General features: G+C 34.4%; 1 protein-coding gene across 7 annotated transcripts in view; it reads right to left on the minus strand.

Annotated features, from left to right (window-relative positions):
* The window catches only part of CYRIB (CYFIP related Rac1 interactor B), a 153,789-nt gene that overhangs the window by 19,725 nt on the left and 116,968 nt on the right, over positions 1–17,096 (minus strand). For 5 of the 7 annotated variants that reach the window (XM_073794759.1, XM_033843106.2, XM_033843109.2 and 2 more), the window contains 3 exons: positions 11,057–11,139; positions 4,241–4,362; positions 88–193 (listed from right to left, as the gene is read on the minus strand). In XM_073794759.1, coding sequence (XP_073650860.1) covers positions 88–193; positions 4,241–4,362; positions 11,057–11,129 — 301 coding nt within the window. In that variant the 5' untranslated portion in view covers positions 11,130–11,139. Of the gene's footprint in view, positions 1–87; positions 194–4,240; positions 4,363–11,056; positions 11,140–12,061; positions 12,145–17,096 lie in introns of those variants that run through there. The other 2 variants (XM_073794758.1, XM_004316830.4) reach the window with 2 other exon arrangements.

A 17,096-nucleotide genomic window follows, 5' to 3' on the forward strand; every position in this document is an offset into this window, starting at 1 on the left:
ATGAACATAAAATACTGTAAATAACTTCCAGTATCAGTAACTGTCTTTCTCACTAGGCAAGTCATAATGACAAAACTTTCAACTTACCTAACCTCTGAGAAAACTCATAAAATTTCTTTAATTTGCCTACTAGTGGAACAACTGCACCCCATGCCTTCTCTTGCAACTTCTCATCTGCTGGATGCTGGATGGCCTTCAAAATCCAAAGAATAAAAATAGTTAGATTTTTTAAAAATCACAACAGTATTATTTTTACATTAAAATATAGGTTTTGGCAAACACAGGAAACCCTGGTATAGTCCGTGAAATTCAGAATAATGGACCCAGAAATGCTGAGAGTGGCCTTCTCAACTCCATGGATACTTTAAACCTATTATAATACATTCTTCGTTATTCTTGCAATGGATATGGAGAGATGGAATAAAAAATGACACAATGTATGTTTGTTAGGTATATTACGCCTTGATACTTTTTAGAGCCACAAAAAGAAACCAAAATGTTTCCAATATCACAGACAAGCTTTCTTAGAAATTCTGTTTTAAGGATTATTTTCGTAGAATAAAAGGAAACCAAAAAAGGCAGGCAATAATGAAATAAGACCCAATCTGGGAAAAGGCTAATAAACTTTCAATAATTCAAATTCCAGGGTCCAAACTAGTTTTTAAAAAGTTACCAAACACTTGAAAACCTAAATCAGCCTGAAAAATGTGATTCAGAAATTGTCACTTATCCCCTCCCTGTAACTAAAACTCTATTCTGGAATCTAAGTTTTTTTAGGTTTTCCTGAGTGAGGTGAAAAACTAGTTTCAAATGTGAAAGGGGGGAAAATAAAACATAATCTAGAGACTAAAATAAACATGAATATGCTCTTTCTCTGCCCAGTCTTCCAAGCCATCAGGCAATCATTTGTAAATATAGAGGGTTATTCCCAAAGAAATATATTTTCTTGCTTTCATCTTCCTTTTGCTTACAGATGCCTTTCTTCACTGTTTTTCCACACCTTGGTTTGCTTTCTCTAACATCTTCAAATGAGCTAAACACACCATCTGAAAGGTGAAACGCATAACCAGCGCCTGTCTGTAACATATCAGCAATCTAAATGGCACACTTAGATTCTCCCAAGACACTAGTACTCTGACTCCATCCATACAAAACCAAAAAATAAGACAGCAAAATAAAACTGAAGCCAGACAGATTTAGAAGATGCTTCAAATAAATTAGCTACAAACTAAATAAATGGGCTATACATTGTTTAAGCAATTTGCTTTATAAGCTTGCCATTGTATTCAAATTTTCTTGATTTTTTTATATAAACAAATAGGAGTCTGAAATGAATCCCACTTATATGACTATCTAGAAATATTGTAATGTTAAAGAAAACCAGACATTACAACATGTAACAATCCTTATTTCACATTGTATTAATGTGACTATTTCAAAGGGACTGTGATATTATCTTGATGTATATGAAAATATCCTTTTAGCCTCAAGTCCAGTCTCAATGGTTTCATATCAAGTAGTAAAAATTTGTTTATTACTTGGGAAATAAGCAAATAAATAGAATTTTAAAATTTATTTTCTTCTCCTCAGAAGTCTATCCAACCTTTCTTGCAAGGATCTAAAAATGATTTTCTAAATATCGGGTCATTCTCATAATATTAAAGTGCTCCAGCAAGTGTCAACCATTTTCGTAACTGAATAGAGTTAACTATTTCCTTGGCCCTGCCTTGCCTGGATTTAGAACTGAAGACACTGTCTGCTCTTTTATGACAACATTTTATGGTTCTCCTTATAATTCTGATTTTTTCTCCTCTCAGATCAGTTTTACTGCTGTTAGATAACATTTCTGGTACAGCACCCATCATAGCCCAACATGAAAAAGAGCACTTAAGTAAAATGTCAATGGTGAGGTTGTCATGGAGCAAATATTATAACTTTCATTTTCAAAAATGTTAAAGCTGTTATGGATACATCAAAACATTATGGAAAGTTCTTATTTCCCTCTCTAGTGGTTTATTCTAGAGAGTAAGCTTTGTTTATTTAATAGATTATATCTTAAATCACATTTTATTCAATTTTAGAGTCATGTTTAATAAAGTACTATTTAAACAAATACATATATAATCCACATCATTAGCACAGTAATAACAGTAAACTCTCAGTCTATGTTCTATGTGTCTTTGCTGATGGATTATCTAACTTTATCCTCAAAACGACTCTATGAATTGCTTCTACATTTTTTCTACGATGAATAAGGTGGCCATAAAGGTTTTTACATTTCCCTCCCTCTTGAATGATAGCCTTTTGGAGAGTATTTTCTAAAATTAAGTATCTGATAGAAGAGTATAAATAATTTTACAGATCTAATTTTATACCTTGCCAAACTGACCTCCAAAAAGATACCATTCTACAATACCACTTGCATTAAGACTACCTGTTTCTTCATAAACCTACCAATATGAAACTTTTAATACTTTATTACTGTATGCAGTAAAACTTCTTGACAGTGATGGGCATTTATTGTAAACCTGAACATTTTTCTATTGTGTGTTTTCTCATAGGTAGAATGGTTGTTCTACTAAGTCAATTAAGTCTTCACATTGACCTATGGCAGTTTTGGTAGTTATATCTGTTCTTTATGTATTTGGTATATACTCAGCTTTTATATGTTTAGGGAACTTGAAATTCACAGAAATGGTTACATGCCTTCATTTACTGAAATATTAAGGTTTTACTCAAGCTAATAATATTGGCAAGATTAATCTAAAGCTCTTGCATTTATTTCTTCAACAGTTACTAACTGCTTACTAAGCGCTATACTAGGTGCTGATAACACAAAAATAAGTAAGAAACCAAGTTCACCCTCCTCAAGCTAGCAGTACAGCAGTGGAGATACAGACATCATATATCAGTGGTTTAAAACAAAGTGATGGCCACCATAAAAAACATGTGCAAGGTGCTGTGGCAAAAGAGTACAGGGAAGTAGAAGATTATTGGGATTTGAAGGAAGGAAAAGAAAAAAAGAAGGGCATATTCCAGACAAAAACAAAGGCAAGTAACTGTACCTACGTAAGACATTCAGGAAACAAGCAGTCCAGTGCAGGAGAGGTAAAACATGGAATTCACATTATCTATAACTTCCCTGCTAACGATACGACCAACTGCTAATCTAAACTAGACTCCATGGAACCATTTAACTCCTCCTTCTCCTTTACATTAAACATCCAGTCAATCACCCAAACCTGTGGCCCCTCAGTCCAAAACACTTAGTGACTCAGTGTCTTCAGGTGTGTGCACTTATTTCTTCCTTTACTAGTACTCCAAATGTCACTACAGGAATCAGGTTCCATATGGTCTGTAAACCCAAGAGATCAATCCTTGAAAACCTCTGCACTATTAGTTACAGAGAAGAATAACAGAGACAGAAGGGCAGGAAAAAATGAAGCAACAAAGTGTGAGCTATGCCTTCAAGAAATGTAATGAGAAAAAGAGAGATAAGGTCCAGAGGCCAGGGAGTTTCTTTGGGTAGTATAGGACACTTGCGTATATGTGTACATGGGCTGGGAAGGAGTCAATAAAAGAAAAAAGAAAGAAAATGTAATTAAGAGAAGGAAATTAAAAGAGTAAAGTTCCAGAGGAGGGTGGAGAACAAAGGTAGAGAAGTTAGTCTTGGTAAGAAGTAGGGACAGCTTCTTCTGAAAAAAAACAAAAAACAAAAAAAACAGAAGAAATAGAAAAAAAGATGGATGGAAACCTGGTTAAGTTCAGAGGTTTGGGAGAAGAAAGCTGAGGGAGACCACACCAAACATTTGCTCTGTGGTATCAAGTCATCAGACAGAGCTGAGGGGGTCCAGATCACAAGGATGGTTTCAGCTTTCTCCTAGGAAGCTTAGGAGGAGCAGAAAAACAGACTGGCAGGACAAAAAGAAGCCACAGAAAGTCTCATGTTCTCCCCTCCAAAAACAATATAAATAGCCACCATGGATACTGTAAATTTCAGGTGTGAGAATAAACCAAAAAAATAAACTTTTCTTTAATATATATAAATTACATATTTATAGAACCTTGTTTTCCTTTTACCCTTGTATCACTGCAACCACTTTTGAAATAATGCAAGTGATCTTCCTTTAAACAGAATATTTAATATGCAAACAGACAATAAAGTATAGAAAATAATAGAGATTAAAAAGAGGGACATAGTAATTTTTAGTTTATTGGAAAATGTATAAACATGCTTTACCTCTCGTATTTCATGGCCAGCTCCTCTATATGACTGCAAGTCCTCCAAGATGCCTTCTGCATCTTTTAGTACTACATTCACCTGATTATAAATTTCCTTCTCAGACTCTGTAGGCTGGGCATCTAAATAGCAGGAAAGCACAAGAAAATTTAGAGTCACATGATTTTTTTTTTTTTAGTACATGTATAATAACTCTAAGCATTGATTAATCTGATTTTCTAAAGATGACTAACATTTTGTCCAGTGCTAACTTTGCACTTCTTAGAAAAGACTGACAATTTTTCCATAGTTCTACATTTGAATAACTATCCTCAAGTTTGTAAATATCACAAAGAAGCAAGGGAACACCAAACATTACTATTTATTTTAAGTTACAAATCATGACGTGGTATATTAAACAAACAAGGATTATAATTCAAAAATTTTAATTGTGAGTGTTAATAATCACTGTTTCTACTATATGCATCACTAACAGTAATGACTGTAAATGTATGAGTAATGATCTATTTTAATGCAACAGAAATGAAAGGCCTATTAATACATCTTGCTCATCTACGGTTTAAGACATAAACTATTTTCCTATAAAGTTCATTTTAATGACTGAGTTTTGATATAAAAAAATTAGAAACTAAAAAAAAAAGTTTTCAGATGCTCCCTTTTTCTAAAGACCTTTATATTCTGTACCAATGAACTTCTCTGCTGATGAACAAAAGGTCCAGATTCCTGTGCAGAGGAGTTCGAACTATGAAACTGCTCCAGAATCACTAGGCTACTAAAAACTAGATACTTTAAGATACAATAGTATCACTGAAATTTTGAAATACTAAAGCAAAAACCGAGTTCCTATACACTTGGGACTGAGAGGAAAAATGGAGAATTATAAAAAACACAATCAGGAACACAAACATATGGGCATTTCTACTACCTGTGGTGTTAGCCACAAAACTTAGGTTAATAGATGAATAATTCTGGATTTCTGTTAGACTCGAGGTGACAAAAATCCTGTTTTCAATACCTTGGTCACTTGTTTCTCTAAGGATAAATCTTTTTTATTCAATACATTTGATTCTTTTTTTGGGTGGGGAGGGGAGAATTGGCCGCTTTGTGACGAAAATGAGTTTTTCATAAATCTTTCCAACTAGACTATATCCAACACTGCAGATAAGGCATAAAGCACTTAAAATAATAAACATTATGATTACCATAATGTTTTAGAGAGCAACTTTGATGTCAGAATTCCTCCATGCTAAAATTTTCTCTTACTCTGGAGGTAGGGGAGGCAGACCAAATTTATAACATGAATTAAGAACATTTCTGATAAATCTCTTGTTCACCAATCATATAAAACTAGTACCTAGAATTTTCTGCACATATTCCACCTCCCCATAAGTACACAATGATCTATTTATTCCTTTCCTTAGAAAAATTTTACAAACTTAGTTCACACGTGAAACTAGGAGTCCAGATGCCTAAAACCTGTAACTTTATTTTGCGCTTGGGGCAAGTCATAATTCAATTCCATTTATTAAACCTGCCAACTAGTCAAAAATATACCATTTATATTTTTTAAATCAACAAGTACAGTATCAATTTCAACATACTTAAGACATTACTACAGCAACAATAAGTAACATTCACATGCAAAGCCAGCTCAAGAATTTGTGTTTTCATATCTGTTCCCTTATTTTTCAAATTTACTTTCAGAAATCATGTATTTTTTTTAATGAAAATGTTATGACAAAATAATTACACAAGGAGTCAACTGAAAAATTAAAAAGACCCTGTCTGTGTCCAAAGCTATAAAGGTATTACTAGGAGCAAATACTGATATTATAGCTAAATGACTTTTTAAAAATCAGAGTTTGTCATTTGGCAGTAGTATTTTTCACATTTAGCCAGACCATGTTCTCCAAAGTCACAGTTAGACACACACTAAAAAAAAAAAAAAAGGTACACCTCATAACTTTTATACTTACACCAGATGCAGTAGAGAAAAATAGTTTCACATGCAAAAACAGCAGTTTTATACTTTTCATATGGAATTGTGAAACTACGGACATAACATCAATAGTAGACACATATCATAGTTTGAATTCATGAAGTGGGAATTCATGACAAAGGACAATATTTTGACTATTATATAGTAAAAGATATTTGTGAAGTTTGAAAATACTAAACTATGTATTTTGGATGTGGTGACTAGCTGTTAACAGAAAAATATGACACTGAGAATTACATACAAAAGAAACATTATCAGATAGATTTAAATAGACCTTGGAAGTAGTTAATAATTATTAAAGATTTAATAAATACCAAGAAATTTAAAAATAAAGGAGAAGATTCCAGTTTCCCCTAAGGGTGGAAAAAGTACCCAGCACCACACTGATTAAACATTTTTTAGACTGTCACAGGAAAGTCACATTTATAATTTTGAAAGCTGCTGAAGACTGCTGTAGAGATGAAGACAAACAGAAAATAGCAGACAGGTAAAGCACTACTTTACTGATAGCAAGTCATGCAAAGGGTGAAATACTAGGGAGGGGAAAGGACTCCATAAAATAAAACACTTTTTTCCAAAAATGGTATCATATAATACAACCAAGACTTGTCACTTTGATTTTTCATAGCAAAAAATGAAAACTTTTATTACTTGAGGAAAAACACGTCACTTAGCCAGCTAACAGACGGCCATTCAATTGATTGCAAAATGTATCTACTATACTACTGAGAGTAACCACAGTGATTACTCATCAAGCTTAGTTTTAAAAGCTGTTCAAGGGAAATTACAGCATATTTCAGTTGCTCGTACTATTTGAAGGTAAAATTAATTTTTTTAATAAATTCACACCAGTTTCCTACAGAAGAGTCACTGAAAATAATTGCTAAAATTGAAGCTGTTATGATACAAAAGGAGGCAAAGGATCAGCTATGAAAGGAAAAAAATTAAAAGACACGTAGAAATTGTAATTGTGATAAGGGGTCTGTCTGCTTTAATCTTGCATTCATTCATTAAATATTTACAGTATATCAATCACCACAAGTCTCATCGAGGCAGGGACCTCAATGTAGAGTACATACCACTGTATAGTATATAAACTCAGTACCTAGTAGATTTTCCATAATAAATATTTATTGAATGAATGAGAAGGTACAGAGATATAAATATACCTCCAGCATGTGTTAAAGAAGGCTATTATGCATTTTTAACTCTAAATAAATATAATCCTACATCATTTTAGAAAAATAAATATAAGAAAATGCCACCAGAAATTTCCAAGTATGGGGGAAAAGCAATTGAAAATACACAAAAATAAAATGGAAAAACAAAGTTAGACTAAAAGGGTGGGTATTATCAATGTTTTTTGTAAATGGGGGGTAAGGGGAACAGGCAACACAAAAGACACAAGAATTAGAAGAAATGTATGACTAAGTGGAAAGGCACTATAACAAAGAATCAAAGGAAGTAAGATTCATTTCTCACTTACAAATGACCACCTATATTTACTCTCCTATTTTGGCCTACCTGGAGATAACTAAATCAAGGTTAACTAATGAATACTGAACTTCTATGATTACAGAGGACTATGCTAAGGTTGGGAGGGGACATAAATATAAAAGTTCCTCTTCTCCCAAGAAACACTCTAGTGAACTAATAGATATAGTAGTTACTCAGGCTAAAGATCTGTCATTAGAATGACCTATAAATTAACAATGTCATTATAAAGTAAGAAATTTCAAGAACTAGAAGAGGTTGTACAGGCCCCAACTCAGTGCTTTTAATATGCTGTCATTAGCATAACTGCTGCCGAACTGTATGGGCCAATTCTGGACTTACATATGAGTATTAATTAAACCACTATTCTTAAAATCATATAGGTACAATCTGCTTTCAGAAAAAGACCCTCTTTCTAGTACATCGAGTAGATAATGATATGTTTCACTGAACACAGAATGTCATTTCACGCCTTAAGGCTTTTTTACATGTTGTTCCTTCTTTCTACAACATACTGCACTAAAACAGCCTGAAACATTCTAATTCACCCTTCACAACCCAACTCAAATATCACCATCAGAAAGTCTTCCATGCCCAATCTACTCACAGCTAGGTAAAGTTAATCCCCTTCCTGAACTACACCTTGAATGATGTAAATTATGTAAATAATTAGTTTGCATTTCTATCTATTCTAATGATTTGTATTTCTCTCTCTTCTACTGAATTGAGAACTCCCCAAAGGCAAGGGTTGAATTTTAGTTATCTTTGCATCCCCAGTACCTACTGGCTGGCATACAGGAGGCAGGCTGAACTGAAGTGAAAAACAGTATGTATGTGTGCAAGCACGTAAATTAAGGGATAATGATTAAAGACCGTCTTCATTTGGAAACTACAGGATTCCATTAAATCATACTTTAAAATTACCAGAATAGTTAATTTTTATACAGCTTGATGCAAAACGCCAGTACATCTGTCTGTATGGAACCATGGACATGGATTGAGCTAGATTTAACCAATCAGAATGATGGAAACAGTAAAGCTAAATTATTCTGGTAACCTAAATATTACTGTTCATCTAGAAATAATGTAGTACTAATACTCTATTTAATAAAAGAATATGACTTTATCCTTAGTAATCATAATGAACTGGCAAATCAACTGTGTTGGCAATTTTGAATCTGGTATAAAACAGGTTAAAGAAAGGAAGTTTCAAGGGGTCACTATAGTAGCCTAATGATAAAATACACTTTTACAAGTGCATATTTCCAAAAAGATGACAAATATTCAAATGGATGACAGATAAAATTGATTAAGAGAACTCTGATGTTAGATTCAAAAGAAAACATTTAAAAATGTAACTAAGAATTAACAAGGGACAAACTCTGGCCTAGTCTGCAGTTTGTTTTCACTAAATTTCATTTACAGTATACCAGTAAGTGTCAAACCAAAAGTTCTACATTGGCTGATATAAGCAACAAATATTTAATTTACATCTGCCTTTAAGACGTTAACACTTTATATATAGTTCTTCATTGTTGGTTATTATTGTTCTTGTTAGCAATTTTTACCTTTTCCTGCTACTAAATTAGCTATTTAAAATTTAAGGATAATGATCTAAACTCCCAAAGATTAGAAAACCAAGACCCAATAATATTTTTTAAACTACAGTAAATTCATGCTTTTCACTTGACCACAACATAATGCTAGGTTTATAAAAAGATCAAGTGCCAAGTCTTGAACAAGATCTTGACTATATCAAAGCCAAGATTCTGCAAACGTAAGGAACTTGAGACAAAGAGTAAAAAGGAGACAGAATAGCAGGAAAATATACAACAGCAAGTTTGAAACAGATGCAAATAAACTAAAATACAGCTCTAATGTAAGTTGCCTCATCTGAAAGAATAATCTTCAAGTCAGCAATCTGCTCAACATCCCCAAGCTGATTAAAATTCATGCTAAACATGCATTTAAAACAGCACTGTTAAATTGTTGAGAAGGGTCAAGAAAACTACTACTCGGTAACATTGTCCCCTAAAAACCAAACAATATGGTCCTGATATTGACATTACTACTCTTTGCTGGCCTGCACACAGTACCCAAACTGTAACGGAACATTAATAGGAATGCAATAAAAGTAGAAAAATATCAGAGACCAAAAATTATCCCATCAAATGGAGATAAGCTATAAATTAATGTGCTCATATGAACTGTCCTGGTTTAAAGAAAAAAATATATAAATTATTCATAATAGAATGAATTGTATAATATCACATAAACTAAACTGAAGTTGATGGGAAAATGTAATATCTCTCTGTGGATTTATTTTAAGAGATTTATTTGTTTTAAAAATCAGAAAAGGTCTTAAATTTTAAGTATTTAAAAATCTGTTCAAATGTTTTAATCTCAGATGAAAATGCGGGGCGGGGGGGAGCGGGTCACATGATTTATAACCTAAAAGCTCTCTCTTCACCCTTTCCTAACAATTTTCTAATGATGAGTTAAAATAGCAAGATTCACACTGAAACACCAATTTAATATCATTGTTCCCAATTTGACAACCAGACAAGCTAAAGCAACACTGACAGCCAAAAAAGCAAAAGCTTTTCAACATGCACAGGGGTCAATGACACTTACCTGCCACTCTTAGACCATATTATAATAGGTCATGCAACATAAAACAAACAGAAGGCAAATTACTTAAAGGTCTGTGAACCCATTATTTTTCTTTTTAGAGTTAGAAAAAAAATGAATTCCTGAAATAAATACATATAATGAATTTAACTTTTCAAATTAATTATCTGCAAAGATTAAATAATTAAGGTTCACACTTACCTTTTAATATTATGCCCAAATTACTGAGCTCTGAATGGCCTTCATGAACAGATTTTGTATTCAAAGTATTTCAATAGGTACACAGAGTAACTGAAACCAAGTCAATTTTTCTCAACTGCAATAAAATTTTCCCCAAATATGGCTTCTAGTTAACAAAGCTTGAAGTAGCATTTGTCCTTTCCACCAAAATTTTTCATAAAAATGTTTTCAGAGAATCTCAAATATTTTCATTAGAGATCTCAAATTATAAAATAATGTCCAACTAAGAGATATGAGTCTCTTACAAAAGTTCAAAAACATTTTATCACAATTTAATCTATAAAATATGACTTCCAGTTCTAGAAGGCACCAGAAATTTTACTCAAACAATTCATAGCTCAGTCATGCAAAGCAAAAGTTAAAAAGATGGCAAAGTGGAAACATTCATTTAGTGCAAGACAAACGCAGTCTACTGCAGGCAAAGAAAAATAGATATAAAATCATCTTCTCACTTTCAAAATCAAGGAAAAAATTTGGCCCCTGCTCAAGGTCTGTGCATGTCAAAACTTTAAGAAGATTCCCCATGTTAAGGTACCTGTCAAGACAAGAATGAGAAAAGAGAAAATATCCCTTTATAAAAAAGAACATCTGAAATTTACTTAAAAAACCAAAAAAAACGAAAAACAGTAACAGGGAAAATGTTCATTAGGCCATGAATTCGTCCTTCAGGTTACCCAGACTGTGCTCTGGAAGACAGCAAACCGGGTTCTCAAGGTGCTGATATGTAGGACCTAGAGGTGAAATGTAGTTTTCCTGTACACAATGGCACAACTGTTGCTCTAATTCTTCTTAAAATTCTCCCAAGTTTCATTAATGGCCTTATAATGAAAAATTCTTTAAGTATTCCAATAGTGCTAGTATTCTGAAAAAGAAATTTCTGATCAAGAATTATTCACATGTAATCTTGTTTAATATTGCACTGAAACAACAATTTATTTCAAAGCCAAATATTAAGAGTTTTGGCCACAGCTCACCTTTGCATTTCACCTTAAAATAGCAGAATATTAAACTACTTCCTGTATGCCGTTAAATAAAGCATGTATTTCTAAGCAAATTTGGATTCTCAATAATTTGTGGAGGTTACTTAAAGTACTGATTCTGGATATGCAGCACAACTCTGATTTGTCATAAAAATTATCATAAGATTATAAGCAAACAGATTGTTGGGCATAGTCACTAAGGCATACTATTAGAATGTTCATCATAAGGCTACTTGCTTCATGGACTAATGAAAGGACAGCACTGGCTACAGACTCAACATGATTTCAGCAAATGAAAAACTAAATTATACATATGATGGTGATGCTTGCCTACGATTAAGAAAAAAGTCATGCAAACTTTGTTTGATCCCCATACTTTATTAACAGATAGTCTGGCTGGCCTTCACTGTGGTGTGAGTATAATTAATCTTTCACCTTTACCATTATGCACCAGCCGTGAAGGGCTAAGAGACTTACTTTCAAAGTCCAAGAAAAAATGTGCTGCATTGTGGTCTATGTCCCTGGTTAGCACCTTAATGAGATTACCCATGCCAGCAAACCTAAAAATAAAAATGGCAACATCATTTAGTTCCAGTAAAAAAGCTTTTAAGCAGAGGCCTGGGATTCGGCAAAGGCTGGCTTGCTCATAATTACCAACAGGTGCAGGTTTTATATGCTTCTGGCGTAGAAAATTTGGAACAACAAAAGCACATTTGGCTCTGAGTTTATAGCTCTTGTCCCTCTTTTCCACATATCAAAAAAGTTACATAAGGCAAAACTGGCAAAAAGATTAGATTTTTACATATAACTTGCAATATTTACATTTGATTAATATCTATGCTATAAAATGTTTGAGGCATATATTCTTTAAAATGTTTGAGGCATATATTCTCAACTGAAATTAACATCAAAAATAGATTTCTCAACTAAGTAAATATTGAGACCATTATTCTTAAATAATAGGGATATTGTCCTTCTTGCAGAATCAAATCCTATTGGGAATACATGGAAAACAGTACTCAAACCACACTTAAAGACTGAAGGGAGATATCAATTAATGACCCATTTTTAAATTTTACCACACATAAACCAGTATTTCTTACATTTTCTATACTCCTAAGAATAATCAAACTTTTTGTTATTTAACCCACAGATTGATTATTCAACAGTATCAACTATATACAAAGTATGTAACTTAGAAGTTAACACAGCAAACAAACACAAAGGGAGCCAGCAATTATTACAACTTCATAAATTTGCAGAGGAAAAATAATGCGATGGTATAAATCTTGCCCAAGAATTTGCCATGACTCAGTGAGGATGAAGGTGGAAGGAGGGGGTCAGGAACGTCCAGGAAACCAGATTCAAACCTTGTAGTTGCCGTAACTATAGGAAAGGCAGACTCTGGTGTCACAGGCATCCCATACCCTCCCCTCCCCCAATCTCCATACTTTTTCTCCAAATATGGAACTACTGGTAAATGTAAATGAAACAAAATACAAAAGTAACAATATTTTTATCAATGAAAAAGAACACCTTATTGCTCACCCCTATTACAAGAAATCTGAAAAGAGCACTCTGGCCAGCTGTGCTGTGCCCCCTTCCTCCACCTACTCTCTGGACAATGGCATATGTTCCTCACTTTAAGCTTCGCAAAGAGGAAATAACAGTATATGTATAACAGTTATTTGCTTTAGAGATCAAAATCTGATGGACTGACACATACTTCTTAGAAATGTTAAAAGCAAACTAATTTATTCACAAATATGGTTAATACGAAGGATCCCCTCTTTTAAAATGATGCCCCATATGGGAGAGGTAGGGATCTATGTTATTTTTGATATTAAAATCCCTATCACACAGAATTCACAGGAAAGATTCTGTCCAATGTATGACACAGATGGACTACGTGAGATTAAAACTAAAAGGGAAATATTTCATCTTAATTATCTTTTACACTGTAAAGTTTAATAATACCAAACTTTTATATATATAAGGAAAATATAACCATTTTTCCAAAATCATCACATCCAAATAATTACCTTAAATTATTACTAAATCTATTCAATAAATTATTTTAGGAACATTTGGAAAAAAATATTTCACAGCTTCAATTTTCAAATCTTTCAAATATATACGGAGTATCTGTTTCCAAACATACATAAATTCTCTCACTAACAAGAACCAAGAGCAATATACAAAGAATTACCTAGTGGTATCAAAACTTCAACCACAGATGGAAAATCAGTATGAGAGAGGACTGTAATTGTCTTTAAGAGGAAAAGGCAGCACACCATTTGGTGTTAAAAGAGTTTAGACTATGGAATCAAACCAAAATTCCAACTCTAGCTAAATAGCTGTTTGTCCTTGAGGATGGTAGTCAACCTCTCTGGGACTCATTTTCTTCCTCAGTAAAACACACATTTCATTGTAACCATCTTAAATAAAGGGTTATTATGAGAGTTCAATGAGATTAAACACTGACTTATTATTAGCACAGTGTATGGCACACAGAAAGCATTCAATAAAAATGCTGCCTGTTGTTATAACCCCAAAATCACAAAATAACTTTAAAAAAATAATAATGGCTCTACTTCTTTTAACACAAACCACAGTCTTCAATCTGTCAATGAATTTCAATGTTACAAATCAGAGTAAATCACAAAACCTACTTTTAGCTCACTTTTGTCAAGAATATTGCTAAAATGCTGTCCTAAAATTAGTCCTATGAGACCTTCATCAGGTACAGGAGAGAGGGAGAAGGGACAGATTTAAGTTTCCTTACCTTTGTACTTGTACGCATACAGTTGATCCTCGGGGAAAACACTGAAACTATCGAACTTTGTCTGCTCCGTTTTTCTACATCTACTGCTGCAAATTCCTTCCATTATTTAGTCCTTCTTTCGAGGCACCCCAGCCTAATGTGACCCCAACACCCCTCACCCTGCATCATACTTGGTCCTGACATACTCACTCTTCACAAGTACTCAAAGATTCGGAATTTTTTAATCTCTTCATCCCAAACAGTGACTCTTAGCTAGAAAATGGCCCAGTTTATCTAGTACAGGTTTCTCAACCTCAGCTCTATTAACATTTGGGGCTGGGTAATTCTTTTGTTGAGAGGGGTCCGTCTCACACTGTTAAGGTCTTCAGCAGCATCCTGGGCCTCTACACACTAGATGCCGTAGTAACCCACCACACAAGTTGTGACAACCAGAAATGATTCTGGACGGTGGCAAATGTCTCCTAGGGGGCAAACCCTACAGCACACAGGAAAGATGCTGTGCAGGCAACCCACATCATGTGTGTCTCCGAACAAAAACTCATGGAATTTTTCGAAGGTCTGAAAACAGTTCATTATAATATTCTCAGTTGTCATATCTTTTTATAGGAAAAAACAAAAAAATTAAAACCATATCCCTGCTGTCTTGCATAGTTTAACTCTTCAGTCAAAAACAAAACCAAACCAAAAAACCTCTCCATCCCCTCAGTGTGACTGATTTCAATGAATATGACATAATGGCTACTTGGCAGTTCTGCAAGGTACCAGACTGCCTGGGTTCAAACCCCCCAGCTCTGCCACTTTCAAGCTCTGGGACTTTAGTCAATTGTCCTGACTTCTCCATTCCTCAGTTTTCTCATCTACAAAATGTGTATAATAATAATATCTACTGCAGAGGGTTCATAAAATCATTAAACGGGTTAATACAAGCAAAACATTTAGCATCATGCCTGGCAAAGTGTTTGCTGCTCTCGCTCTGGCTGTTTTTAGAGTGACCTGACTGACCCACAGGATCTGTCCCCGGTGGCAGAACCTGTGGATGTGAGGCTTTGGAGCGTGTGGCAGCTGTATTTCCTGCCCTAGAGGAAGCCAGTCTGTCACAAAAGAATGAAGCCAACATGCAGTGGAGAGCCACAGAAAGCGTTCACAAGTCCTTAATTTCTGATTCTATTTGTTCCCAAGTTTCAGCTGCCATTTACCTCAGCTGAGTTTAGATTTTCCTCTGGTTTTAACATATCCTGGTTTCTTTCAATTTCCCTTTTACCTTTTTAGTTGAGTTGGGCTTCTGTCATTTGCATCTAAAAGAGTTCTGACTAATATGATTTCTAAATTTCAGATGAATAAATAAATCTGATCCAAAGGATATAAAAGATTTTTCAGAGTATATAAAACTTGGTCCAAAATACTGATATACTTTAGAGGCACTATTTCAAGGTAAATAATAAAAATTACAACTTAGGATAATAAACTGTCATCCGATCTGAATTTAGGAGGGAAGAACTAAAGAATTTTCTTTCGACGTACTTTTTATTGTAATCCTTGGATTTAAACTAAATATTATAAATATTTACTAAATAAGCTAAGAAGAAATTTGATACACAGAAGTCAGATATAGTGTACTTCGAGTGTTTGCAATATTTTCCACGTATTTTTGTGACTACGAGCTCTCACGTTATGTGTTTGTTTCGAAGTTGGAGGCTTATCTGGAAAGGAACATGCTCTTCCTGGCCGGTAGTCTGTGGAATGTATTTCTGAGCTCACGAAAAGCATTTAATAAATACATTAGACCATTTTCCCATAAAACATTTGAAAAGAAGTTTCCTTAACTAGAATAATAGAAGCCACTAGAAACACAACTACATGGTACCATTAATATGTTACTTCATCTCTCTTTCTAGAAAATTCCTAAGAGATGCTGTTACTTCATCTACTCTTTGGGGCTCAGGGGGGTTTTATAATACTGTCTCCTATGCCTGGAATGCCACTTCCAAGGGCTCTCCCACGGCTGGCTTCTGTTCACTCTTCAGGCCTCACTTCAAATGCCCCTCTTCAGAGAGGTTTTGTCTGCCAACCTCACCAACAGTAGTTGCGCCTAACGCAATCTAAGTGACTATGTTTGTTTAGTGTCAGTTTTCTTCACAGCCTATTTATAAATTTAATAAATACTTCTTGGTGGGGGAAGAAGGAAGAAAACCTCATAAACATACTGACAAGATTCACTATAAACCACGGTTTCTTAAACTCGGCACTATTAACATGCGAACCATAATTCCTTGTCGCAGGGCTGTCCCGTACATTGTGGGATGCTTGGCAGCATCCCAGGCCGCTACCCCTTAGACACCTGGTATCACCCCACACCCGGCTGTGACCACCAACGTCTCGAGATATCGCCAGATACTCCCTAGGGGCCAAAACTGCCCCCAGTTAAGAACCACTGCTTTCAACGTGTGACCACAGACATGAAGCGCACTCTCAGGTTAGCCTAGCAACCCTACTCCTACCTGCAGTCACTCTTCTTCCCCCTCCACCAGCTGACCATTCCCCAAGGCTTTTTAAAAAAATCTCCTCAAATCTCAATCTATCTTCCATCCTCACATGAAGAAATGACCTCCCTAGATCTTTTACCCGCAAAAACCAAGAAAAGGAAACACCTACTATTCTTTCTACCCCCCTTTCTTCATCAGTAACAACTCACTTTACCTCTGCACCTGTTCCTGATAGACAACCTTT

This window comes from Tursiops truncatus, chromosome 17 (genome assembly GCF_011762595.2).
Source record: "Tursiops truncatus isolate mTurTru1 chromosome 17, mTurTru1.mat.Y, whole genome shotgun sequence".
NCBI lineage: Eukaryota > Metazoa > Chordata > Mammalia > Artiodactyla > Delphinidae > Tursiops > Tursiops truncatus.